This window comes from Syzygium oleosum, unplaced genomic scaffold (assembly GCF_021117445.2).
Source record: "Syzygium oleosum isolate NSW1041296 unplaced genomic scaffold, Sole_v2.1 Sole_v2.06, whole genome shotgun sequence".
Lineage (NCBI taxonomy): Eukaryota > Viridiplantae > Streptophyta > Magnoliopsida > Myrtales > Myrtaceae > Syzygium > Syzygium oleosum.
Genome location: NW_026607490.1, coordinates 2,355,290 through 2,381,197, shown reverse-complemented (window position 1 = coordinate 2,381,197; position 25,908 = coordinate 2,355,290). Strand labels below are relative to the sequence as shown.

Sequence of the window (25,908 nt, the reverse complement as noted above, 5' to 3'; positions counted from 1 at the left end):
GAATCTCCGCGTGACGGTGCAAGGCAAAGCCGAGAGCTGGATACCGTGGAATCGCCTAAGAAAATTCGCTTGTAATGGCAATCGATCACCGCGGAAGTTGCTGGACAAACGTTGAAGGCAGCATCGGGATTGGACTACAATTTGACTTGAGAAAATCTGCAACGAGAAAGATTCAGATGTGGCTAAAGCAGTGACTTGGCGAGGACAATATCGGACACATTGGGAAATTGGCGGGTGCTGGTGCTTTGCTGGTCGTCAGGGCTGGGTCTTCGGAACAAGTGAGCATGATGGCAAAAGGCACACAGTGGCGTGAGGCACAGCCACGATTTGAAGACCTGGTCCAGTTGCCAGGAGAACTTCCCGATTTTCCCTATAACTCACGGTGAGACAATCCAGGAAGAGGACAAAAACCAGCGCCTCCCTTTTCTATCTTGTTTTTTCTCTCGCTTTGTGGCCGTGTACGTAAGTTGTGTGGCCCTCTCTCTATACTCTCACTCACGATTTTTGGCCCCCTCCTGTTCCTTTGCGTATCACCCACGAATCACACAAAGGCTGATTGGCTGCTCTTCAAGGCTGAAGCGCTGCGGCAAAGGATGCTCGACCATGTTCAGCGATGCAGCGGCTTCTCGTCTTCATTAAGCAGCGGCCAGTGCAGCAAGGACGTTGGCGCGGCGGCAGCGACTGGTGTGACGCCGGGGACGGCACCAGTGGCGAAACAGCGGCGGCAACTCACGGCCACAGGTCTGGCCGTGAGCAGAGGGCGCGGCGTGAGGCGGCACGGACTTGAGCGGGACACGGGCACTCGCGACAGCGATTGGTGCGGCGGCCGCGTGGCACGTGCGGCTGTCTTCTCCTCTCACTCTTACTCTCGCTCACTTGTGCCTCTTTTGTTCTCAGAAATTGTGTTCACTAAAAATTATGAGAGCCCCCTTGATTGAGGGGTAAATTGGCCGGGCTTCCTAGTCCTAATGGGCTTAGGTTTTTATCCTTTAGTTTTTATTTAATTCCAAATGGGCCGAATTAATTTAGGTTTTTCTCTAATTAAGCTTGATGGGATGATTTAAGCTCAAATTAAGACAACCAAGGCCTTTTAGACTTGTGATTTTCGGCCCCCGTCTTCCGAGCGAGACGAGCTTTGTTCGGTACTCGAGCTTGATTTATGCAATGGATTTTCAACTTATTCACTGCCGCCGGTCCGATGTTGAATGCAATTAAACTATATGATCCTAAACAATATGCTATGTGATTTTGATATTTTTGTTTAGGGGTTAAAATTTAATCCCTAATTTTCTATGCAATTAATCACTAAATGCTTAGTCAAAATTTAGGTGTCAACACCCGTTTGTTTAAATACTGTTTCATGCTTTCTCATTCGAGGATTTGGAACATTAAGGAAAATTGTTCAATCTTGTCTTCGTGAGTACTTGCATGAGGTTCAGTTCGGCCACGGGTAAGTCAACACTTCTGAACTCTTAGATAAGGTGAAATCTCTCGTGAGGGTCTATTGAATCCAGCGATTCGTATACTTTCCATCTCGTGCCTAGTAGTAGGCCGAGGGTCGCCTTCGTAGGACCGATACGTGTCTTCCAATTCCCTGTGATGGCCAATCGGATTTAACTTGGGGAGTCCTCTTTGGGGACTGACCCGTTCAAACAAGTCTTTATTTATTCTTAAGTTGTCCGTGTGTGCTTGAAAGAGACATTGGCCAAACACCAAAACGATGTCCCGGGAAATCATTTCCGTCTGGAAGCCTCGTCAGTGTCCTGGAATGCGAAACAAAAACATGGGGCTAGGACTAGAATTGTCATCGGTGGACCTTTCGCATTATCGTTACAGTAGCATGAGTCGAAAGTGACCAGCACTACTGTATCCATCTTTTGATATATAGGATTCACATGATGGCAATCGAGCATTAAGATATTGATTGGTGGCAGCCGAGGAACCTTTTTTTTTTTTGGTCAAATCAGTCGAGGACTTGGAAATGAAGAGAATTGGAAGAATCTGAAGTGGTAGACCCCGTGGACTGGAAATCCTTGTCCTGAGTGGGGAAGGCCTTGCTGGATACAGGGAACCTGCAGAGCCCGCAAGTCACGTCGTAAAATCTTCTTGTGTATGATTTTTCTGTGGGAATCTTGACTAAAGTTTGTGTGGCTTATATCAGCCTAGATCCCGCGTTCGTCGCAATTGACGTCGCTCTTTGGATTGATCTTTTGTCACGATTGACGACCCTCTTTGGGTTGATCAAGGAATTTTATAGTGATTTTCATTCGGGTACTTGAGTTTTGAGTTTGAATTCCCTTGCATGGCATTGGCCAGGGTGGGTTACTGTTCATGCTCCTCTTTATATTAAATTAGGCCTAATATTGAGCAGGGGATGGAAGTGAGAGACATGGATGATTCCTGTCACATCTTTTCTCACTTGACTATATCACATGCAAAATTTGTTGGAGGATTTGCAGTTGTAAACTCCCTTTTGGTATGTTTCCTCTTAATAATGAAACGACAAATGATAAAGGGATTAGACTATGACTATAGATACTCGAAAAGTATTTATTTCTATTGCTAGCACAACAAGATATATTGATTACCCTTTAAATTTTATGAGCTTGTCAACGAACTTTCATCTCATGAAAGTAGGTTTTGATCCTTTCGATTGTATCTTTCTAAATGTAAGTCACGAAAAAGATAATGATTCCCGGTGGTGTAGAAGACATTATAACATACTCATCAAAAAGTGTATGCAAGCATGTTCAACATGGGCTTCTAAGACATTTGCATATAAGCAATAACGGGTTTGAGCTAGTTTTATCAACACCGAATGGGGTCATAGCCCAACAATTCATGCAACTGAAGCAGTATTTGTATTAAAATATGTCTTGAGTTTGAGCCCGAAGCGAAAATCTGAATTTTAGAAATTAAAAAAAAAAAGAAGAAAATCTACGGCAAGTTTCGGAAATTAGCTTCCCGAACGTGAGTTGGAGTCTTCGTCTACTGAAAAAGGGCAGTCTAAGTGAGTCTTCTTCTTTGACTCGGTCAACATGGGTGCAAAACAAAAGATAACGATCATCTATCGAAGTCGGGAAGAAATCGGTAGAATTGAGTCCGACGTTGGCCTAGAAGACTTTGACTGTGAAAGAGGTAATTGTGGACTTCTTGCCACGTGTGTCAGAGAAAGTTGGATCCGGAAAACGAAATAAGTATATTTGCATGGAGTCTACATTGACCGTGGAACCTAAGCATAAATACGGGCTGTTCTGTTTTTGGCCGCACAGAAGGGGTTCGTCGTTGTTGATGAAGAAGTCCTCTTGAAGTGCCGTTTCCTCTCTGAGTGCTGTGGGTCATCCATAGTTGCTGGGTACTTGGGATTGGGTTCGTGATTTTGTTCGTGAAATTACATCAAGAATTCAAGTGTTAATAGCAATTAAATCTTGTGATAAGATTTATGTACAATTTCTTTACGAGATTGAAAGATTATTTCGTGAGGAATTATGGGGCTAAATACTGCGTGAGCTATTGGGTGTAATTAGGATTTGAAAAACACTTAGAGTGTTTAAGTGACTCAAGTATGATTGTAATGTCTGTTGTATCGTTTGATCTATAGTGGAATTCCGTGCTGCTTTCCCCGTAAACGTAAGTCACTATGACTGAACCATGTAAATCTGATGTCCGATTTATTTTCTTGTTCTGTCAATTTTATTGTTTGATCGCTTGGCTTTCGCAACAATTGGTATCAGAGCCTGGCTTAGCTGAGTTAAAGCGAATCGATGGCAATAGAAAAAGGAAAAGTGAGAATCGACAAATTTGATGAGAAAGATTTTGGTTTCTGGAAGATGCAGATTAAGGATCATCTGAATTGCACTTGCCTCTATCTGGGGAGAAGCCAGAGATGATGAAGCAAGCTGACTGGGAATTGTTGGATAGACTAGCTTTGGGTGTTATTCGGCTGACGTTGGCACGTAACGTCGCGTTTAACATCGTGAATGAGAAAACTACTGCGGGTTTGATAAAAGCCCTATCAGACATGTACGAGAAGCCCTCCGCAATCAATAAGATCTATTTGATGCGACGTCTGTTTAACTTAAAGATGAGCAAAGTTGCGTCAATTGCTGATCAATGAATTCAATGTGATCGTTAGTTAATTAAGTTTAGTTGAGATTGACTTTGAAGATGAGGTAAGCGCTTTGATTCTATTATCCTCATTGCCTGATAGTTGGAATACTACTGTTACTGCTGTTAGTAATTCCTCTGGGTCAACAAGTTTGACGTTTGATGGCGTTTGAGATTTAATTCTGAGTGAGGACATCCGTAAAAGAGAATCTTGCGAACATGTATCTGCTGTTTTAGTAGGTAAAAATGGAGGAAGAACTGGTACACGTGTTAGTAGAAGCAGTATAAATATGAATAGACGAAGTTAATTTAGGACTAGTGGTATTGTCTGTTGGAGTTGTGGCAAGAGGGGGCATCTTAGAAGGGATTGCCTTAAGCTGAAGAACGAGAAGGGTAAAGGAATTAGAGTTAAGTCTGCGAATGATGTTGCAGCTATATCAAACAGCAATTCGAATAGTGTTGATTTTGTCTTGTCTGTCACTGATTATTCATCGTTTGGCGGATGGATTATGGATTTTGGTTGTTCTTTTTACGCTACACCAAACAGGAACTGGTTTAATACTTATCGGTGCATGGATAGTAGTAAAGTGCACTTGGGGAACAACGCTGAATGAGATGTTGTAGGTATTGGTTATGTTAGAATCAAAATGCATGATGGTATCGTGAGGACATTGACTGGAGTGAGGCATGTTCCAGAGTTGAAGAAAAATCTGATTTCCTTGAGTGCCCTAGATTCAGGTGGGTGTCAGTATTCTTCAGAATGTGGAGTTATGAAAGTTCTTCGAGGTGCTTTGGTAATAATGAAAGGAATTAAGCACAATGGCCTGTATGAGCTTCAAGGTGAGATAGTGACAGAATTCGCTGCGGAAACGTCAGATGCATTGGTTCAAGAGTTTGAATTGTGGCATATGCGTTTATGGCACATTAGCGAGAAAAGCCTGAAGGTTCTAAGTGAAAGGAATTTGTTATGTGGTTATGTTGCTGATGAATTGAATATCTGCAGGTGTTGTAACTTAGATCCACAGCGAAAAGTGCAATTTAGTGCGATTGTCAGAGAAACCACGGAAATTGCAAAATTAATTCACTTAGATGTTTGCAGGTTGTCGCGGTTTCCTTCGAGGAAGAGTGCCAAATTTATGCTAACAGTTATTGATGACTACTCGAGAAAGACTTGGGTGTTTGTGCTTAAACACAAGTTTGATACTGTTGTCAGGATCAAGAAGTTTAGAGTTTTGATCGAAAAGGAGACTGGTAAAACGATCAAGCATGTGCGGATTAACAATAGCATGGAGTTTTGCTCAGAGCTGTTAAACGAATTCTGCATGAAGAAAGGCATAGTGAAACACCGCACTAGTGTTAATGAACCACAACAAGTTGCAGAGTTGATGAGGAGAACATTACTAGAGACGGCCCATAAAATGCTCTCTAGTGCTGGTATGGCTAGGAGATTCTTGTCGGATGCACTTAGTACGACGAGCTACCTGAAGAATAGATCCCATCGACTGCGATTGGATGTCGGACTCTTGAAGAAGTGTGATCAGGTGACGTTGCAGATTATTTTGTTCTTAAAATATTTGGTTGCCCATGTTATGTTCGAGTTAATGATGGTAAGCTCGATGGCAGGGCAATGAAATGCATGTTCCTAGGTTATGCACAAGGTGAGCGGGGCTATAAGTTGTGGTGCTTGGAATTAATTTCACATGTTATCAGTAGAGAAGTTACATTTGATGAGTCTCCAGTACTTCTAGGTAGGAGTGTTTGTGGCAATATTCATATGGATCTGAACGGTGTTCAGCTTGAGGTGGAGTTGCAACTAGAAACTCCCGAGGTAGCAGATACTAGTGAGGTAATTGACATAGATGGTGCTTGTAGCAAGGTGGAGCCTATACAGCCAACAATTGTTGTAACTGCTGAAATTGACAAGGTGCGTATTCGGTTTCCTCGTAGATATGGATGCAATGATGGTTTTGCTTTATCTACGATTGAGGAGGTTGTGTCGAAAAATCTTTGTGGAGCAGTTAAAGGTGCATGTGGAGTTGGTGTTCTGATGAGGTCCACGGCTATGGCGAAGTTCAAGCGAGGCTTGGACTTGAAAGATATCTGTGGCGGTTGAGCCCATTGGGGCTATGAGAGAGCAGTAGCGAAATTCGGATTCTATCAAAGCGATTGTGACTTGGCTCAAACGTTAAGCCAATGTGGAGGTTATTAAAATATATCTCGAGTTTGAGTTTGAAATGAAAATCTAAATTTTAGAAACTAAAAAAAAAAGAATCCAAGGTAAGTTTCGGAAATTAGCTTTTCAAATGTGAGTTGGAGTCTTCGTCCTATGAAAAAGGAAAGTCTAAGTGAGTCTTCTTCTTTGACTCGGTCAACATGGATGCAAAATAAAAGATAACGATTATCAATCGAAGTCGGGAAGAAATCAGCAGGATTGAGTCCAACGTTGGCCTTGAAGACTTTGACGAAGACTTTGACTATGAAAGAGGAAATTGTGGACTTCTTGCCACGTGTGTTAGAGAAAATTGGATTCGGAAAAGGAAATAAGTATATTTGCATGGAGTCTACATTGACCGTGGAACGTAAGCATAAATACGGGCTGTTCTATTTTTGGCCGCACAGAGGGGTTGCGTCGTTGTTGACGAAGAAGTCCTCTTGAAGTGCCGTTTCCTCTGCGTGTGCCGTGGGTAATCCATAGGTGCTGGGTGCTTGGCATTGGATTCGTGATTTTATTCGAGAAATTACACTAAGAATTCAAGTGTCAGTAGCGATTAAATCTTGTGGTAAGATTTGGGTACAATTCATTTACGAGATTGAAAGATTATTTTGTGAGAAATTATGAGGCTAAATACTGCGTGAGCTATTGGGTATAATTAGGATTTAAGAAACACTTAGAGTGTTTGAGTGACTCAAGTGTGGTTGTAATCTCTGTTGTATCGCTTGATCTATAGTGGAATTTCGTGCTGCTCTCCCCGTGGACGTAGGTCACTACGATCGAACCACGTAAATTTGGTGTCCGATTTATTTTCTTGTTCTGTCAATTTTATTGTTCGATCGCTTGGCTTCCGCAACAGTTTGTTCTTAAAGACGTGCTTATTAGTAAAATAAGTTTTGACATCTTTGTCAGCCATCTATGCGCGACCCTTATGCTTCCATGGATACTGTTCGATGGATCTTCACTTCTTTCTGGATGTGGATGAAGAAAGAAAACCACGAATGGTGACCATCCTTTTCGAAACTCTCTCCCTTCTTTTGCCATTCAAATCTCGGATGATCCAGCGACGTTGACTTCAAGAAATTGATGGGTTATACGATTGTGGAGTCTCATCTTAGTGATGGTGTTCTCGTTTCGAGTGTTTGCAAACTGATAAAATTACAGTAATTAAGGTGAACGACCAAAGCGAATGAGGAGTGCACTAACTCGAGTTTGATATTCGATATTCTCTTTTAAACATACAACATCTGTTTAATCTATCCTTTAATGTGGTTGATAAGATCAACACTCAATATGGGGACATAGTCCGGAAGTGTTACTACATTTTTAAATTTCTATCAAGTTTCAACTTTTATCATTGGGTTAGCTAATCAATTCGAACAGCATTGAATGTGTAGATATGAATCGACTACGTCATTAATTTTTTGGTATGATGTAGAATTCATAGTGTTAAGAGGCAAAATCTATCTGCCCCTCCTTCCATGCACATTGGATGCGTTTAATCATGTACGATCATAAGAAAGGATAGCATAAAACAGAACAGAAAACTTATTTCTACTTATGGCAGTAACCATCTAATACATTTTGTCTCTATCGGATCAGTTTCTTGTGGTGATCGGCGCAGTTGTGGAGAGACTAGATGGAACTAAGGATTGAAGAAGGACAAGGAGGTAACGGAATGCCCACCGTGCCCTCATGCATCAGAAGCACCCTCTTCATTAAAGGACTAAGCGATGGCTCTTCCAAGATGCACCAAAGACCCCCTTTAACCATTCTTTCCGACCGTCTTCTGTCCTTTAAATCATGATCTACAATCTTCTCCAGCTCGCCGACTCGAAAATGGTAACAAATGGGCTTATATGAATAGAACGAAAATAAGCCCAATTGCAAGTCTCACTTTAGCCCAAAGCCCTCAGCCCATATATAAGCCTTCTTCTTCTTCTTCTTCATATTGCAGATTCGATCGGCGAAAAGGAAGAGAAACAGAGTGCATTGCCAAGGAAGAGAAAAGAAAGAAAGTTCTTGCGTACACGTTCCGAGCATCTCAATGAGTTAAACAACTCCATTTCGCAACGTTAGGTGAGGATTAAAGTCCTTTGTTCATCTAATCGGAGGAAATTTCTAAATCAAGCTGTGAATTTAGATATGTGCATATTTCAATTAAGTGGGTTCTATTTAAAGCTTGTTAAGCTGTGAAATTATATCGAAATGATAGTATAGGGTATTGTGGAGCCATGTGATATTTTAGGAATGATTCAGGGTTAATGTTTGATCGGAACAAACTTTAAAGTTTCATGCGTGAGCTGCACTTAGCGAACAATAATAAATGTCTACTATGAGCGAGTTTCTTTGTTGGCCCGCAGGAATTGCTTTGTCACTGAATAAACTTAGTTTAGTTGAATAATACTGAGGTAGCTTGTTACTTGATTTTTAATATCGTTTCTTGCTTAATTGATAAGATTTCGAGTTCGTCGGCTTGAGATAACTTTCATGGTTTGGTTTAGACTTTTCTAGGTGAGCAGTCTTACCTCTTTTTTGAATTTACAAATTCATGTCTTGAAAACTATAAAAATTAGATATGTTATGATTCACGAAATAGGCATTACATGGTTTGATATTTTGTTGAAGAGAAAAGTAATGTTTAGAGTACATTTGTTGCATACCTCTAAATTTTGATTATTTGTGAGTGGTTTGAGAAAAGCTTTGTCAAATGAACTGGGAAAGATTATAAGTACTGATTTATGAACCTAGTTTATAAAAACAATTTGTTTGATAAATTTGAATTGTGAAAGGTTATATGTTTTGGTTTGTGAACTTGATTTCTGAGATAGATTCTAGATGGACTTTATGGGTAGGATGATGTTAGTGGTCTAATGCTAATTGTTGCTATGTTCTAAACCCATTGACGGGTTTGAGGGGTATGCATATTGCCTATGTCGCGAGGTGTTAAATGAGATCATAATTAGATATTGAGCACTTGATTGATTAATGGTATAAACGATTGATGTTTGATTTAATATAGTTCATTGAATGAGTATTTCCATTATGTATAAAGCTTTATTGAAAAGATATAACTCTTTTTTTAGGGTCAATATCACGAAAAATTCCAAATTAGTACATATGCGACAAATTTACTACAAATTAATTTTTTGACCATGAAAAATTCAAAATTGGTACATCTGTGACAAATGTATCATAAACTAATTTTTTGACCTCTAAAAAATCCTAAACTGGTACATGTGTGACAAATTTACCCCAAATTAATTTTTTTATCACAAAAAACCCCAAATTAGTACACATGTGACAACTTTATCCTCCGTTAACCTTCGTCAAATTTGTTGATATGGATGACACATGATGATGTGGCATGGTGACGTGGCAAGTCCAGGTACAAATCCATAGAATAATACCACGAAAAACCCCAAATTGATACAATCAATTTGTCAGAGGCATATTAGAACTTAATGAAAGAGAGAGGGGATGAGTGAGCAAGAGAGTTTCTTAGAGAGAGAGAGAGAGAGAGAGTTCGTGGAGAGAATTTGCTTCGCTTTTTGTTTTCTCCATGAAGAACCGAATGAATATCCTTCCTGTTATAAGCGCAAAACAGATTTTGTTGTGAGCGTGTATGACTCAGCCTTCAAGAATCCTTTCGGAGCCACGTTTCCACGTTCTCTCTCCGTTTCTCCTCTTGTGTGTGTTTTTTTTTTTTAAATATATTGAAAGTCTTAAAACTTATCTCGAAAGTGCAATTGAGTCATAAAACTTTCAAAAAGTGCAATCCAATCCTAAAACTTGTTACGAAAGTGCAATTAAATCCTAAAACTTGTCAAATTGATCCAATCAATTCCTTCCGTTGATCCCGTTTTTTGAAAGTATTAGAACTTGATTGCATTTTTGTGATAAGTTTTAGGACTCGATTACATTTTTGTGATATGTTTTAGGACTTGATTGCACTTTTTGAAAGTTTTAGGATTCGATTGTACTTTTTGAAAGTTTTAAGACTCGATTGTACTTTTTAAAAGTTTTAGAATTTCTAGTGCACTTAATCCCTTTTTTTTTTGGCTTGCGCCGTCTTGAGAGAGCAAGAGATATAGAGGCAAATTGACTGTGCCAGCAATCAAAACAAAGTGAGATTGTGCAGATCTTGAGCCTGTCTTAACGTTTGAACTTGTTTTGTGTTGTGAAGAATCAGCTCTTTGTTTGTGCTTAATAGAGCTAACCAGCTAGATTGTGTTCACTCTACCTTACAAAGACATTGACTCTAGGAAAGTATATTTATAGAAGAAGTAGGATTTTGGCCAAGGTCATCTCAAGACTTCCGGTGTGTTAAGCACGGCAACGCAAAAATCTAGCGCTTGAAGACTTGGACTTCATCACGAATCTGCCGTGGAAAAGGAACCACATTTGTTTATCAAGGCAACTCTTCAATTGTGTCAAGATGATGAGGTTTGATTGAGCAATCAATGTCCAGTCGTGGATCCAGGATTCCAAATAAAAAGAAAGATTTTTTCGTCCGAGATAAGAAAAGTTGGCAATTTAAAAGATCTAAAAAATGTTGATAATTAACTCAGATAAGAGTTAATTACACAAAATTAATTGGACAAGAGAGTTGATAACTTAAAGAATCAAATAATCATTTATAACTCGGTCATGCAAAACTTGTTGGTAACTTAATCGAAGAAAGTTGTTAATTGGTAATTCTAAAAAGATAAACTTAACAGGTTGGTAAATAAGACAAATTAAAGCCTGAAATTAAATAGAAAAGTTGATAGATTTAGAAAATAAATCAAATAAATATTGGTAAGCAACTCAGATGAGAGTAAATCAAAACTAGTTAGTAAATTAATAGGAGAAAAGCAGATAAAGTTCACACAAAAAACTGGTTGTAAATTCATATGAGAAATGATTAAATCAAGGCATACGTAAGAAGGACAAATAAAAGTTGGTATTAATAACAAAAAATGATAAATTAAAAAAAAACCAAATAAATGCCGATACTTAAAGAAGAGTTGATAATCCAAAACTGAATAACAATTTAATTAGAAAAAGTCGATGAGTCGCTCAAATAAAAATTGGCAAATTAAAATGAAAATTGGTAAGTTTAAGGCATTGGCAAAAAAACACAAAGAAAACTTAGAAAAAAATTTAAAAAAATTAGTAATTTGAAAACTTGATAATTTAATAAAAGTGTCGGTAAATTACCCAAGTTACCGAAAATCGGTTGATGGGTAAATTTTCTTTTACCCACATATTTTAACACTAACTCCTTTAGAAATCTACCGGCACAAAAAACGTGGTCTAACTTTTTTAACAAAAAAGTAGAATCGTCAAATATTTTATTTGTAAACCCTCTCCTTCCATCGCATTCTTCGCACTCCAATCGTATCCGGTAGAATAGCACTAAAAGGAAACAGCGAACTTATGTTCATATCTGTCTCCACAGGGAAGCAACGAATTTGTCAAAATAATTTCTGCATTATTTTTACTTCCCACAAGAAACAATAGCAGAGAAAGAACAGAGAAATTAGTTTAATTCAAATGGCAAACCAGCATTGCGCCTCGCATGAATAAACCCCTCAGAATAGTTTCTACATATGGTATTGACAATCAAATGCACTTCTGTCGATGATTGTGGCGAAAGTCTAGATAGCACTGAGGAAGGAAGTAGGACAAGGAGGTACCGGAATGTCCACCGTGCCTTCCAGCATCAGGAGCACCTTCCTCATCGAAGGACGGAGCGATGGCTCTTCGAGGATGCACCAAAGAGCCACTTTAACCATTCTCTCCAACTTTCTTTTGTCGATCAATTCATCATCGACTAGTTTCTCTAGCTCGTGAGCCTGGAAACAGCTGTAGACCCATTCTTCGAGAACAGCTTCGTCATCGGGAAGGCTCCAATCCACACTTCTTCGGCAGCAGATGATCTCCAGCAACACGATGCCAAAGCTGTAAACGTCTGCTTTCACCGTCACTGGCAAATTCTTGTGCCACTCCGGCGCAACGTAACCCCTTGTTCCTCTAATCCTCGTCATCGTGTTGGTTTGATCTGGCTTCAGCAGCTTCGATAACCCGAAGTCGGATATTTTCGCTCGCCTACATTCGTCGATTAGTATGTTCTGTGGCTTGATATCGCAGTGAATGATCTGGGTTTCGCACTCTTCGTGGAGATAGAGGAGACCTCTGGCTATGTTCCGAGCGATTCCCATTTTTTCATCCCAGCAAGGTTGTTTTTCAGGCACGAAGAGTAGATCCGCGAGCGACCCGTTGCTCATGTACTCGTACACCAAAAGCCTGTTGTGTCCTTCAAGACAATAACCAAGTAATTGGACGAGGCTTCGGTGATGAGTCCTCCCGATAATTTTCACCTCGGTTTGGAATTCGCTTTCAACATCCGATGAGACCTCTAGTTTCTTAACAGCTACAACCTCGAGGCTATTCAACAGCGTGCCTTTATACACTGTTCCAAATGCTCCCTTGCCAATCTCTTCGGCGAAATCTTGGGTTACTCTCTTCAGCTCTTCATAAGTAAATGATCTCGGCGAAATATTCTCTATCATATTTCCATCCTTGGGAAGTTTTTCATATAGCCGAACGCGATACCTGTAAACAATGAATCCCGCCACTGCCAGTGTGACTAATGCGAAAGCAGTAGACGATGCAATTGCAAATAGAATGTCTCTCCGAGCAGGTCTTTTCTTTCCCTCCGGCATGAAGCCGTTCGTTCCATTCTCTTTAGATCCAGTCTCTCCTACCTTGATGGAGAGTATGTTCGCATTGCTGGGGTCCCTCCGGCCATATCTCAGAGGAAGCCTCTGCTTTTTGCAGGATTGATCTTCATATATCACGGCTTCGCAATTGCAATCCTGCAAACATGCCTTTTGACATTCTTCGTTGGTCGAAAAAGTAAGATCGGCATACGCAGCGTCCTCCCATACAGTGTTAGAGACCGGTTGAAAAGTGTACCTCGTGGCCGCATCCATTCTCATGCAACTCTCTGCACTGAAGTTCCTCTCGCACCCGGATGTCCAGTTCCCCGGGTTCACAGGTCCGAATCCTGGAAGACACTTGCACTCGGCAATTTGATCGTTCATGACACAAAACCCATTGAGCCCACATAAGCCCTTGGGGCTACATTTGTCCTCAGAAGACGACCACATTACGGACAATTCAGCATTCTGGGTTGCATTGTATGAGTACAGTCGGAAAATCCCATCTGTGTCGATTCTCATAAGGTAGAATATTCCTTCTTTAGGAGGTCCTATACTTCTGGTGATATTCTTTACATATTCACCTGTTGTGTTCAACAGGTAGAGATAACCATCATTATCGAGATATAGTGTCACATTGTTACCGACTCCGTCAGTGCCAGACGCCCAATAAGCGTACATGCCCGTGTCTGGAGTATCTACGGGATACTGCACGAGGTTTCCATCCTTTTGCATGTTGAGGCGAAAGATACCGGCTGATTGGTCGCTCTCGGAAGCGCTCGAGAACAACTGCTTGCCTGATGATAAATGCTGGCCTGCCAAGAGGGTATCAGTCGGCAAATCAAAAGTCTGCCATATGACGTCTCGCCTCGAGTTATACAGAACAAAATTGCCCGTGTCGAGAAAAGAAGCTGAGACCGCGGTCTCGCTAGAAATGACCACCACTTCCGCCGACCGCAGGACGAGTGTACCGTCGCTGGTGAAACACAGGGTGGAATTGCTTGAGACCGGAGGCTTGTCTCGGTTGGCGGTCCAGACCGTGGTTTTACGCGGAGTGCGTGGAAGGAAAACTCCAACCGCATAACCATGGCCTCGCTGATAGAACCCGAATGCGAAGGCACCTGAAGGTGAGAGCCAGGAGGAGTTGATGGTGTTGGGTGTGAGACAAGCACCGAGGCTTATGTTGATCTGTCTTTGTGCAGTTGCAGTCGTGAAGATGAATGGAAGTGAGAGAAGAAAGGGAATCGTAGCAACCATACGAATGAAGTGCCTGTAAAGAAGGGCAGAATCAGCCATTAAAGCAAACCGTGGTTTACTTCTAATGCTACGGAACTTGTTTTGTGGTGTGAAGAATCAGCTCTTTGGTCCATGCTTTATAGAGCTACATCAGCTACTAAATTGAAATAATAATTACAGGGTCCTTGACTCCAGAAGAGTCTTCTTCAATGAAAGCGTAAGACTTTGACTAACAAAAACTTCTATAGAAAGCGAAGTTGATCTTGACTCAGACATGGACGTTCAAATACCATGTTCCCAGAGAATTGTTTATTTTCATAAACTATCTTACGGGTGTTATGGTGATTGGAACCAATCTTATTGGGTCTCCACGCGATTCTCGCGTCTTAAACGGTGAACAGCTTGATCCAGTAGTTTAAGGATCCATTACATTCCACGTGAGCCAAGTCTCAAGAAGCAATACTGCCCTCTCGTCCCGAAAATCACTCCTAACTCCTGTTGGATGGCTTGAGTTTAGTCTATCCTCGAACCACACAATCTACTAGAAGGGGCTCCTGCTTGATTAATATCTATAACGACCTGACCTGACAATATCTAGAGTACTAAACTTTAAGAGGAGTATTCACGTATAAGGTAAAGGAGCACTAAAGGTGTACTCACACCAAGTGGGATCTTATACTTACGAATAACACAAGAAATTCCTTCTCATTTGATGTAAGAAATCGAGTGTCACAAATAATCTTAATTTATGTAATATCACAGAAAATCTTATACAAACCGCCTAATTCACTATTGATTTGAGGGTCTTAACCAGTCACTCCCTCACTAATCATCAAATTAAGAGCGAGTAAGATCATAATAAATGCTACTGTCTATTTTTTTTTACCCAAGTGGGCAAATTAAGCTCATTGCTGGAAAAACGAACACTCGCTCAATTTCTTTTTTTTCTTCTTATGTTACAGGTCTATATGTCTCGCATTCACATTCGTCAATGATATTTCACTTACGTAGCACGTGGCCCTTTTTCTTCCCTTCTCGTTTTTGACTTTGACCAGCAAGTAGTTCACTCCTGTCAATTTTAGCAGCCGGACCAACTTTTCGACAGGTCACTCCAATGACTTTAATAATAATAATAACAACGTGAGAGAGCTTCTTCTACGGTTGAGCCGTTCAACACGGGCGGGGAAGCACTATCAGTTTTTAAAGCTCCAACAATTATTAAGAAAACGTTTTCCAGATTTTTGGACATTCGTTTTACGAAAAATAAATTAATTATGAAAAATATTTTTCATTAATAGAAAAACATCTTTAAAAGTGAGGAAAATGTTTTCCCCTTCTTATTTCACCCCACTTTCTTTCACATAACGCATTTTATTTTTATTTTTTTTTTATTTTTAAAAACTAACTTTTAATTTTTTAATTTTTTCCATTTCTTTCTATTTTGTTTTCTTCTTCCTCGACCAGTCGCTGGCCATGGCAACAGCCGGCGATCGACCACAAGCGAGGCCAAGCAATGCCGGATTTGTCTAGGCTCGAGCCTCACTCGAGACCGGCAAGGCGTGGCCGAGCCTTGCCAGACCTGGCGAGGAGAGGCGAGGCGAGGATTGGCCTTGCCTGAGGCCATCAAGGCTCGAGCTCGCCGGCCTTGGGCGAGTGAGGCCAAGCCTTGCCTGTGGCCGGTCACCGGCCGCCACCATGGCCGACGACCAGCAGAAGAAGAATGAAAAGAAATAAAAGAGAAAAAAAGAAAAGAAATGAAATATTAAAAATTATTTAAAATAGAAATTCGATTTTTTTAAAAAAAATAAAAAAAAATATTAAAATGAGTGCAATGAGAATTTTCCATATCGAACGATGAAAAATATTTTCCAGTTCATTTTGAAGTTTTAGTCGATCACTGGAAAATATTATCATTTTCCTCGAAAATGACTTTTCGAAAATATTTTCCAAAAACGTTGCATTTTTCGCGAAACGAATGACGCTAGCCTTCTTTTGTTTTCTTCCACATGAGTAAGTCATTGTCTTCTTGCGAGAACTTCCGCAATTGCATGCTCGAACGCCTTTTATTCCTCCAATTTGCCGCAAATTTTACTATTCCACAAATTTACTTATAAATGAAAATAATGTGAATTGTAATTGTCACCATTGCTATCTTTTAACTATACTAAAGTGGTGTGCATTATTATCACCATTATGTTATCATTATCTATACTAAAGTAGTGGGGATAATTGTCCACAAAGTCCTAGACATATTGTACAGAGGATAATTCAGTTTTAAAAATTTTAATTACGTAAATTTAATCTTAAATCTTTAGAGGATTTGTCAATCTAGCTTTTCCAGCCAATTTTCCGATAGAAAATCGCTGACATGCATGCTGGTCATTTTATGTGGCACAACCAGCGCTAGCATAGATAATGCTACTGATTTGAGGGTCTTAACCAGTCACTCCCTCACTAATCATCAAATTAAGAGCGAGTAAGATCATAATAAATGCTACTGTCTATTTTTTTTTACCCAAGTGGGCAAATTAAGCTCATTGCTGGAAAAACGAACACTCGCTCAATTTCTTTTTTTTCTTCTTATGTTACAGGTCTATATGTCTCGCATTCACATTCGTCAAATGATATTTCACTTACGTACCAAGTGGCCCTTTTTCTTCCCTTCTCGTTTTTGACTTTGACCAGCAAGTTGTTCACTCCTGTCAATTTTAGCAGTCGGACCAACTTTTCGACAAGTCGCTCCAATGACTTTAATAATAATAATAACGTGAGAGAGCTTCTTCTACGGTTGAGCCGTTCAACACGGGCGGGGAAGCATTATCAATTTTCAAAGCTCGTTCGTTTCATGAAAAATAATTATTAAAAAAATATTTTTCGGATTTTTTGACATTCGTTTTACGAAAAATAAATTAGTCATGGAAAATATTTTCCATCAATGGAAAAAACACCTTTAAAAGCGAGGAAAATGTTTTCCGCTTCTTATTTCACCTCACTTTCTTTCACATAATACATTTTACTTTTATTTTTATTTTTATTTTTATTTTTTTAATTTAAAAAACCTAACTTTTAATTTTTCCCATTTCTTTCTTTTTTGTTTTCTTCTTCCTCGATCAGTTGCTAGCCACGGCAACAGCCGGCGATCGACCACAAGCGAGGTCGAGCAACGCCGGATTTGTCTAGGCTCGAGCCTCACTTGAGACCGGTAGGCATGGCCGAGCCTTGCCAGATCTGGCGAGGCGAGGCTTGACCTTGCCTGAGGCCAGCGAGGCTCAAGCTTGCCGGCCTTAGGCGAGTGAGGCCAAGCCTTGCCTATGGCCGGTTGCCGGCCGCTCACTATGGCCAACGACCAGCAGAAGAAGAAAGAAACGAAACGAAATATTAAAAATTATTAAAAATAAAAAAATTCAATTTTTTTTAAAATATTAAAATGAGTGCAATGAGAATTTTCCATATCGAACGATAGAAAATATTTTCCAGTTCATTTTGAAGTTTCAGTCGAGCACCGGAAAATATTGTTATTTTTCTCGAAAATGACTTTTCGAAAAATATTTTCCAAAAATCGTTGCCTTTTTCGCGAAACGAATGGCGCTAGCCTTCTTTTGTCTTCTGCCGCATGAGTAAGTCAGTGTCTTCTTGCGAGAACTTCCGCAATTGCATGCTCCAACGCTTTTTATTCCTCCAATTTGCCACAAATTTTACTATTCCACAAATTTACTTATAAATGAAAATAATGTGAATTGTAATTGTCACCATTGTTATCTTTTAACTATACTAAAGTGGTGTGCATTATTATCACTATTACGTTATCATTATCTATACTAAAGTAGTGGGGATAATTGTCCACAAAGTCCTAGACATATTATACATAGGACAATTCAGTTTTAAATATTTCAATTATGTAAATTTAATCCTAAATCTTTAGAAGATTTGTCAATCTAGCTTTTCCAGCCAATTTTCCGGCCGAAAATCACTAACATGGATGCTAGCCATCTTATGTAGCACGAACAGCACTGACGTAGATAATTTTTTTATATTTTTTTTCTTTCCTTTTCTTTTCTTTCTTTGCTTTTTCCTTTCTTTTCCTTTTTCCCTGTGGCCGACCACAGGCGAGGGTCGCTCTTGCTTGAGGGCACATACTGGTCCTATCTAGCTTACCTAAATTTCTTCTTCGCACATTGTTTTGGCTGTTTGACAGGGGTAAAAAGTAGTTTTGCGATTTCTCATGTCCTCATACACCAACAGTCCGTTCGGTCTATCAGGACAGCAACCATATTGCCTAACGAGATTCCGGTGCAAAATCTTCTGTCGCCGTAATAGTTCCTGCCATGGGAAGCATTTAATGTACCCAAAAAACAGTTCCAGGAAACAATGACTACAGACACCACGAGCATTAGCAATGCAAAAGCAATAGATGATGCAATTGCAAGTCCATTCTTTCCATTTCCTTTAGTCCAATCTCACCTACCTTGACGAAAAGTATGTTCAAGTCATTAAGGTCTCTCCTCCCATATCTCAGCAGAAGCTTATGCATGCTGCTGGTCTGATCTTTGTCCATGGCAGCTTCACAATCGAAATCCTGCAAACACGCTTCTTGACACGCTTCCTTGCTCGAAACCGTTAGAACGGAATACCAGTTGTCCTCCCAAACAGCGTAGCAACTGGCTGAGAGGTATATTTAAGTTCGGTGTCGATTCTCTGGCAGCTTTCTGCAGTGACGTTCCTTTGGCACCCGGGTGCCCGATTTCCCTTGCCCGCAGGCGCAAATCCTCAAAGGCCCAAGCATCTGGTCATTCAATCTTTATTTGCACAGAACCCATTGAGCCCGCAGATGCCTTTGGGGCTGCATTTGTCATCAGTAGATGTACGAGTATACCCGTAAAATCCCATCTCCATCGATTCTCATTATACGGATCATTCCTCCTTTAGGACACCCTCCTCTGGTGATCCTCCTTATATTATGACCTGTGGTGTTTAGTAGGTAGAGATAAGTGTCATTGTCAAGAGAAAGCGCCACCATTTGCATGTCGGGAGTATTTACTGGATATTGCAAGTGATTTCCATCTTCTTGCATGTCGAGACTATTGAAATTAAGTCTAATTGGTCTCTCCTTATATATTTAGGATTACGGTTAGGATTAGTTTAACTGTAGTTTACCTTAATTGTAATTAAGTCTAATTGCTCTCTCCTTATATATAGGGTTTTTGTACTCTTCATTTGCTAATGTACTAAATATTACATCTCTTTCTTTTATCACAAATCTTAACTTGGTATCATAGATATTATTGTTATTGGAGGAAGTGTCCATCAAATCTGTTGGTCATAAGGACGCCAGTCTCACCAGCTGCGTCACACACGTTTCTCCACTAATGACCGTAGCCTTCAATTGTCGTTCGGCATTCTTCTGCTACTCATTTTGGCTAACAGACACCAGCATCAAACTTGCCACTCTCGGAAGAGCCGGATCCTAAAATTGGACGCTGCCACACGCCTTTAAGCGCTGATTATAACATCTTCCACTGCTTTTTTTGAAAACAAACGACATCACCAGACTTGCCGCCCCGAAAATTTCACGTCAAACCAGTACACGCGCCCCAATGCGTCGTTGCAATTAATATATACACACGCTTCACATGCCCACTCAATGTGAAAATGTATAAAATTCAATTAGCATAATTAAAAGGTGGATGACCTCAGTCGATGTTCAATGTACCTTATGTAGGGCAAGTATAGAGAACACGACTCACCTTTTCTTTCAATGAGAATGGACAGGTAGCATCTTACGCAATATTCTTGTGCAACATGGGATCAGGCGTAATGTATGGGGATGGAATGAGGAGCTTCAATGGATGGTTAGAGCAACAAGAGGCAAAGATTTGGCAGCGAAACTCCTCAAAGTATCTTTCCTAGCGACTGTATATTGTACTTGGATGGAGCGCAATCATAGGCGGTTTCAAAACAATCCAATTGACATTCAGATTATTTTGGCGAAGGTGCGGAAAAATGTAAGAGGTAGAGCTTCGCTATACCAAAAAATCAAACCTTCGCAAGCTAACTTTGTTTTAGCTACTTTATGGAGACTTCCTACCTCCATATTCTCGAATTATTAGTACTAGTTGTAATGCCCGGGTATGCCCCTAAGCTGCTGTACATCATCTGTTGTATACTACTTACATTTTACACAAAAAAAAAATAATTAAAAGGTTTAGGACTAAATTGATATAAGTGCGATAAGTTTAAGACGTTTTTTTGTGATTCTAACCCACAAGTAAGCCCAACATGTCTGAACTTTTAATCTGGTAAATCTCTGGTGAGGTCTATTGAATCCAGCGATTCAAATATTTTCTATCTCAGGTCAAGTGTTGGGCCGAGGGTCACCAATGCGAGTCTTCCACTTCCCCGTGGCCAATCGGGTTGAACCTGGGGAGTGCTCTTTGGGAGTGGACCCGTTCAAACAACTTTTCAGAGTCAAGTCTTTCATTAAGTTGTCGACGTGTGCTTGAAGAAACGTTGGTCAAACACCAAACTGTGATCCCGAGAAATCATATTCATCTGGAAGGCCTTGTTATTTTATGTTGAGAGACTCTTCCATTGGTTGTGTGTCGGTTTCCTGCCGAGGCAAAATCCTGGAAAGTGAAACCAACAACATGGGCTACGATTGGAATTCTTATTGGTGGACCAGTCGCGTTATTAATAAAACAGCACGCGTTGAAATTGATTGCCACTTCTAAGTTCATCTTTTAATTGTATATAATTCGCGCCATGACAATTGAGGATTAAGATATCAACTGTAATATTTGTGTTTCAAGGTCAAAAGGTCAAAGGTGGAAAAAAAGAGAGTTGAAAAGTCAAAAAGCAAAACAACGGAAGCTTCAGCTCATTTAAGCCGAGAGCACGGCCGAAAAAGAGAAAAAGGAAACGAAAGAAAGAGAGGAAAAGAGAAGGAAGAAGAGGAGGGGTTTCGCACGTTCTCGCCACGACTCACCACTGGAGCCTCGCCAAGCCGCACTTACTTTGTATCGCAATGCCCAGATTACAAGATCATCTGTAAGTTTAGCCACATTGTTTGGTTTGGGACATTCTCAGGTAAGTGGTACTATTTCTTCTTTGGTTTTATAAAACATATATCTCGAATTAATTATGATTCGATATAGATATATATAGTGAACTAAGATGAGCACATTTGCTGCATAAAGCTAGATCAAGTGTTTACTACTGGGTTATAGTGAGATGGTTTGATAAACCTTTCTTGAAAGGTTATGTGTATTACTTTGTTAATTTGATTTACGAAATAACTCTTATAATGCTTGAACGATTATATGTTTTGCGTTTGTGAAACCAATTGTGATAAGGACTAATTGCTACAATGTAAATTTGTGGGAGCCACCTCTAGGGTCTTGTACCGTTGATATATGTTGATAAAGGACTAAGTGCTACACGATAACGTAAATTCGTGAGAGCCACCTCTAAGGCCTTGTACTGTTGATGTATGTTGATAAATGACTAAGTGCTACACAATAACATAAATTCGTGGGAGCCACCTCTAGAGCTTTATAGTCAAGGGCTAAGTGCTACAAGGTGACTCGAGTCATGTGGGAGCCACCTTTAAGGCCTTGTATTATTAATATACGTTGGTAAAGGACTAAGTGCTACATAATAACGTAAATTCGTGAGAGCCACCTCTAGAGCCTTGAGTTGAATATTGAGCATGGAATAGACCATTGATATGTGTTTGACGAGTTTGTATTGAATTGGACCAATGATACGTAAATTCGTGGGAGCCACCTCTAAAGCCTTGAGTTGAATATTGAGCATGGAATGGACTATTGATATGTGTTTGACGAGTTTGTATTGAATTGGACCAGTGATACTGGTTTTGATATTATGGATGAATGGGTATTTATGCTATGAATATAGTTATGTGGAAGTGATCTATAACTCATTTTATTCTTGTAAGTTTGTTATATTGTAGATTGGTATAAGTGAGTTATGACTTTGAGTTTTAAACATGTATCGTGGGGGCTCGATATTCATAGAAGAGATGTACTACTTACCGAGCTTTGGTTGCTCACCCCTCTCTTTCCCCAATCTTTTCAGGTTCCTCGGTTAGTGATTGTAGAGCGAGAGCGCTATCGAAGAGGACTTTTGGGAGTTGGCTTCTGACTTTAGTTTTAGGCTGCGTCCTTCGGGTAGAAGGACGGCCGTGTCATCCCTCATCTTGGTAGGTTACGGGGTGTGACATTAACCTATGGTTTAGCCGAAGACTTGGAAATTAAGAGGATGGCTCCATTTGATCTCAAAAGAATCTACAAGGGTAGACCACGAGGACGGGAAACCTTATCTGAATCGGGAAGGCCATTGCTGGATATAGGGAACCCGCAGCGCCCGAAAGTTACGTTGTAAATTTTGTTGGATATACGTTGGAAATTTTCATGCTTTCGTCCTGATTAACCACCCTCTTGGGTTAATCAAGGAATTTTAGAGTGATTTTCATTCGGGTACTTGAAGTTTAAGTTTGAATTCCCTAGCATGGTACTAGCCAGGGTGGGCTACTATTCATGCTCCTCTTTATATTGATTTACGCTTGATATCGAGAGGGAAATGGAAGTGAGAGACATGGATGATTCTTATATCACTTCTTCTCTCACTTCACAATTTCACATGCAAAATTTGTTGGAGGAGTTGCAGTTGTACACTCTCTTTTGGCGTATTCCTCTTAATAGCGAAACGACAGATGATAAAGGGATTAAACTAAAACTAGAGATACTCGACAAGTATTCTCATATCTCTCGATATTTCATTTACCTACATAACAAAACATAACGATTACCCTATAAATTTTATAAGCTTGTTCGACAAACTTTCATCTCATGAAAGTAGGTTCCGATCCTTTTGAATGTATGTTTCTCAATTAAAGTCATGAAAAAGACAACAACCATACGAATGCATTTCTGTCGATGACGATTGGCACAGTTGTGGCGAAAGTCTAGATAGCACTGAGGAAGGAAGTAGGACAAGGAGGTACCGGAATGTCCACCGTGCCTTCCAGCATCAGGAGCACCTTCCTCATCGAAGGACGGAGCGATGGCTCTTCCAGGATGCACCAAAGAGCCACTTTAATCATTCTCTCCAACTTTCTTCTGTCGATCAATTCATCATCGACTAGTTTCTCTAGCTCGTGAGCCTGGAAACAGCTGTAGACCCATTCTTCGAGAACGGCTTCGTCATCGGGAAGGCTCCAATCCACACTTCTTCGGCAGCAGATGATCTCCAGCAACACAATGCCAAAGCTGTAAACGTCTGCTTTCACCGTCACTGGCAAATTCTTGTGCCACTCCGGCGCAACGTAACCCCTTGTTCCTCTAATCCTCGTCATGGTGTTGGTTTGATCTGGCTTCAGCAGCTTCGACAACCCGAAGTCGGATATTTTCGCTCGCCTACATTCGTCGATTAGTATGTTCTGTGGCTTAATATCACAGTGAATGATCTGGGTTTCGCACTCTTCGTGGAGATAGAGGAGGCCTCTGGCTATGTTCCGAGCGATTCCCATTTTTTCATCCCAGCAAGGTTGTTTTTCAGGTATGAAGAGTAGATCCGCGAGCGACCCGTTGCTCATGTACTCGTACACCAAAAGCCTGTCATTTCCCTCAAGACAATAACCAAGCAACCGGACGAGACTCCGGTGATGAGTCCTCCCAATAATTTTCACCTCCGTTTGGAATTCGCTTTCACCATCCGATGAGACCTTCTCTAGTTTCTTAACAGCTACAACCTCGAGGCTATTCAACAGCGTGCCTTTATACACTGTTCCGAATGCTCCCTTGCCAATCTCTTCGGCGAAATCTTGGGTTACTCTCTTCAGCTCTTCATAAGTAAATGATCTCGGCGAAATATTCTCTATCATATTTCCATCCTTGGGAAGTATTTCATATAGCCGAACGCGATACCTGTAAACAAGGAATCCCGACACTGCCAGTGTGACTAATGCGAAAGCAATAGATGATGAGATTGCAAATAGAATGTCTCTCTGAGAAGGTCTTTTCTTTCCCTCCGGCATGAAGCCGTTCGTTCCGTTCTCTTTAGATCCAGTCTCTCCTACCTTGATGGAGAGTATGTTCGCATTGCTGAGGTCTCTCCTGCCATATCTCAGAGGAAGCCTCTGCTTTTTGCAGGATTGATCTTCATATATCACGGCTTCGCAATTGCAATCCCGCAAGCATGCCTTTTGACATTCTTCATTGGTCGAAAAAGTAAGAACAGAATACGCAGCGTCCTCCCATACAGTGTTAGAGACCGGTTGAATAGTGTACCTAGTGGCCGTGTCCATTCTCATGCAACTCTCTGCACTGAAGTTCCTCTCGCACCCAGATGTCCAGTTCCCCTGGTTCACAGGTCCGAATCCCGGAAGACACTTGCACTCGGCAATTTGATCGTTCATGATACAAAACCCGTTGAGCCCACATAAGCCCTTTGGGCTACATTTGTCCTCAGAAGACGACCATATTATGGACAAATCGGCATTCTGGGTTGCGTTGTATGAGTACAGTCGGAAAATCCCATCTGTGTCGATTCTCATAAGGTAGAATATTCCTTCTTTAGGAGGTCCTCTACTTTTGGAGATATTCTTTACATATTCACCTGTTGTGTTCAACAGGTAGAGATAACCGTCATTATCGAGATATAGTGTCACATTGTTACCGACTCCACCGGTGCCGGATGCCCAATAAGCGTGCGTGGCTGTGTCTGGAGTATCTACAGGATACTGCACTAGGTTTCCATCCTTTTGCATGTTGAGGCGAAAGAAACTGGTTGATTGGTCGCTCTCGGAAGCGCTCGAGAACAACTGTTGGCCTGGTGATAAATGCTGGCCTGCCAAGAGGGTATCAGTCGGCAAATCAAAAGTCTGCCATATGACGTCCTGCCTCGAGTTATACAGAACGAAATTGCCCGTGTCGAGCATAGAAGCTGAGACGGCGGTCTCTCTTGGAATGGCGACAAACGTCTCTTGCACTTCCACAGACTGCAGGACGAGTGTACGGTCACTGGTGAAACACAGGGTGGAATTGCTTGGGACCGGAGGGTTGTCTCGCTTGGCCGTCCAGACAGTGGTTTTACGTGGAGTTCGTGGAAGGAAAACTCCAACTGCATAACCATGGCCTCGCTGATAGAACCCGAATGCGAAGACACCAGAAGGCGAGAGCCAGGAGGAGTTGGTGGTATTGGGTGTGAGACAAGCACCGAGGCTTATGTTGATCTGTCTTTGTGCAGTTGCAGTTGTGAGGATGAATGGAAGTGAGAGAAGAAAGGGAAGCGTAGCAACCATACGAATGAAGTGCCTGTAATGAAGGGAAGAACTAGCCATTAAAGCAAACTGAGGTTTACTTCTAATGCTACAGAACTTGTTTTGTGGTGTGAAGAATCAGCTCTTCGGTCCATGCTTTATAGAGCTACATCAGCTTCTAAATTGGAAATAATAATTACAGAAATCTTGAGTCTGAAAAGTCCTCTTCAACGAACGCGTGAGACTTTGGCTAACAAAAACTTCACCAGAAAGCGCAGTTGATGTCCCGAGACATGGACGTTCAAATACCATTTTTCCAGATAATTTTTTTTCTTTTCATAAGCTAGCTTACGGGTGTTGTTATGATT

General features: G+C 40.7%; 2 protein-coding genes across 3 annotated transcripts; both read right to left on the bottom strand.

Annotated features, from left to right (window-relative positions):
• Positions 1-10,447: 10,447 nt before the first annotated feature.
• LOC115688759 (G-type lectin S-receptor-like serine/threonine-protein kinase LECRK3) lies at positions 10,448-14,385 on the bottom strand. 2 transcript variants are annotated; one of them, XM_056312098.1, is made up of 2 exons: positions 12,001-14,385; positions 10,448-10,741 (listed from the first exon to the last, which is right to left on the bottom strand). In XM_056312098.1, the coding sequence occupies exons 1-2, from the start codon at positions 14,320-14,322 to the stop codon at positions 10,646-10,648; spliced, it is 2,418 nt and encodes an 805-aa protein (XP_056168073.1). In that variant the 5' UTR covers positions 14,323-14,385; the 3' UTR covers positions 10,448-10,645. The 2 variants fall into 2 exon arrangements, with proteins under 2 accessions (XP_056168073.1, XP_030470529.1); XM_030614669.2 differs by lacking the exon at positions 10,448-10,741 and having other exon boundaries at positions 11,775-14,384.
• An 8,822-nt stretch (positions 14,386-23,207) lies between these two features.
• On the bottom strand, positions 23,208-25,700 carry LOC115688801 (G-type lectin S-receptor-like serine/threonine-protein kinase LECRK3). The gene has a single exon (XM_030614726.2). The coding sequence runs from the start codon at positions 25,619-25,621 to the stop codon at positions 23,246-23,248; it is 2,376 nt and encodes a 791-aa protein (XP_030470586.1). The 5' UTR covers positions 25,622-25,700; the 3' UTR covers positions 23,208-23,245.
• Positions 25,701-25,908: the final 208 nt, after the last annotated feature.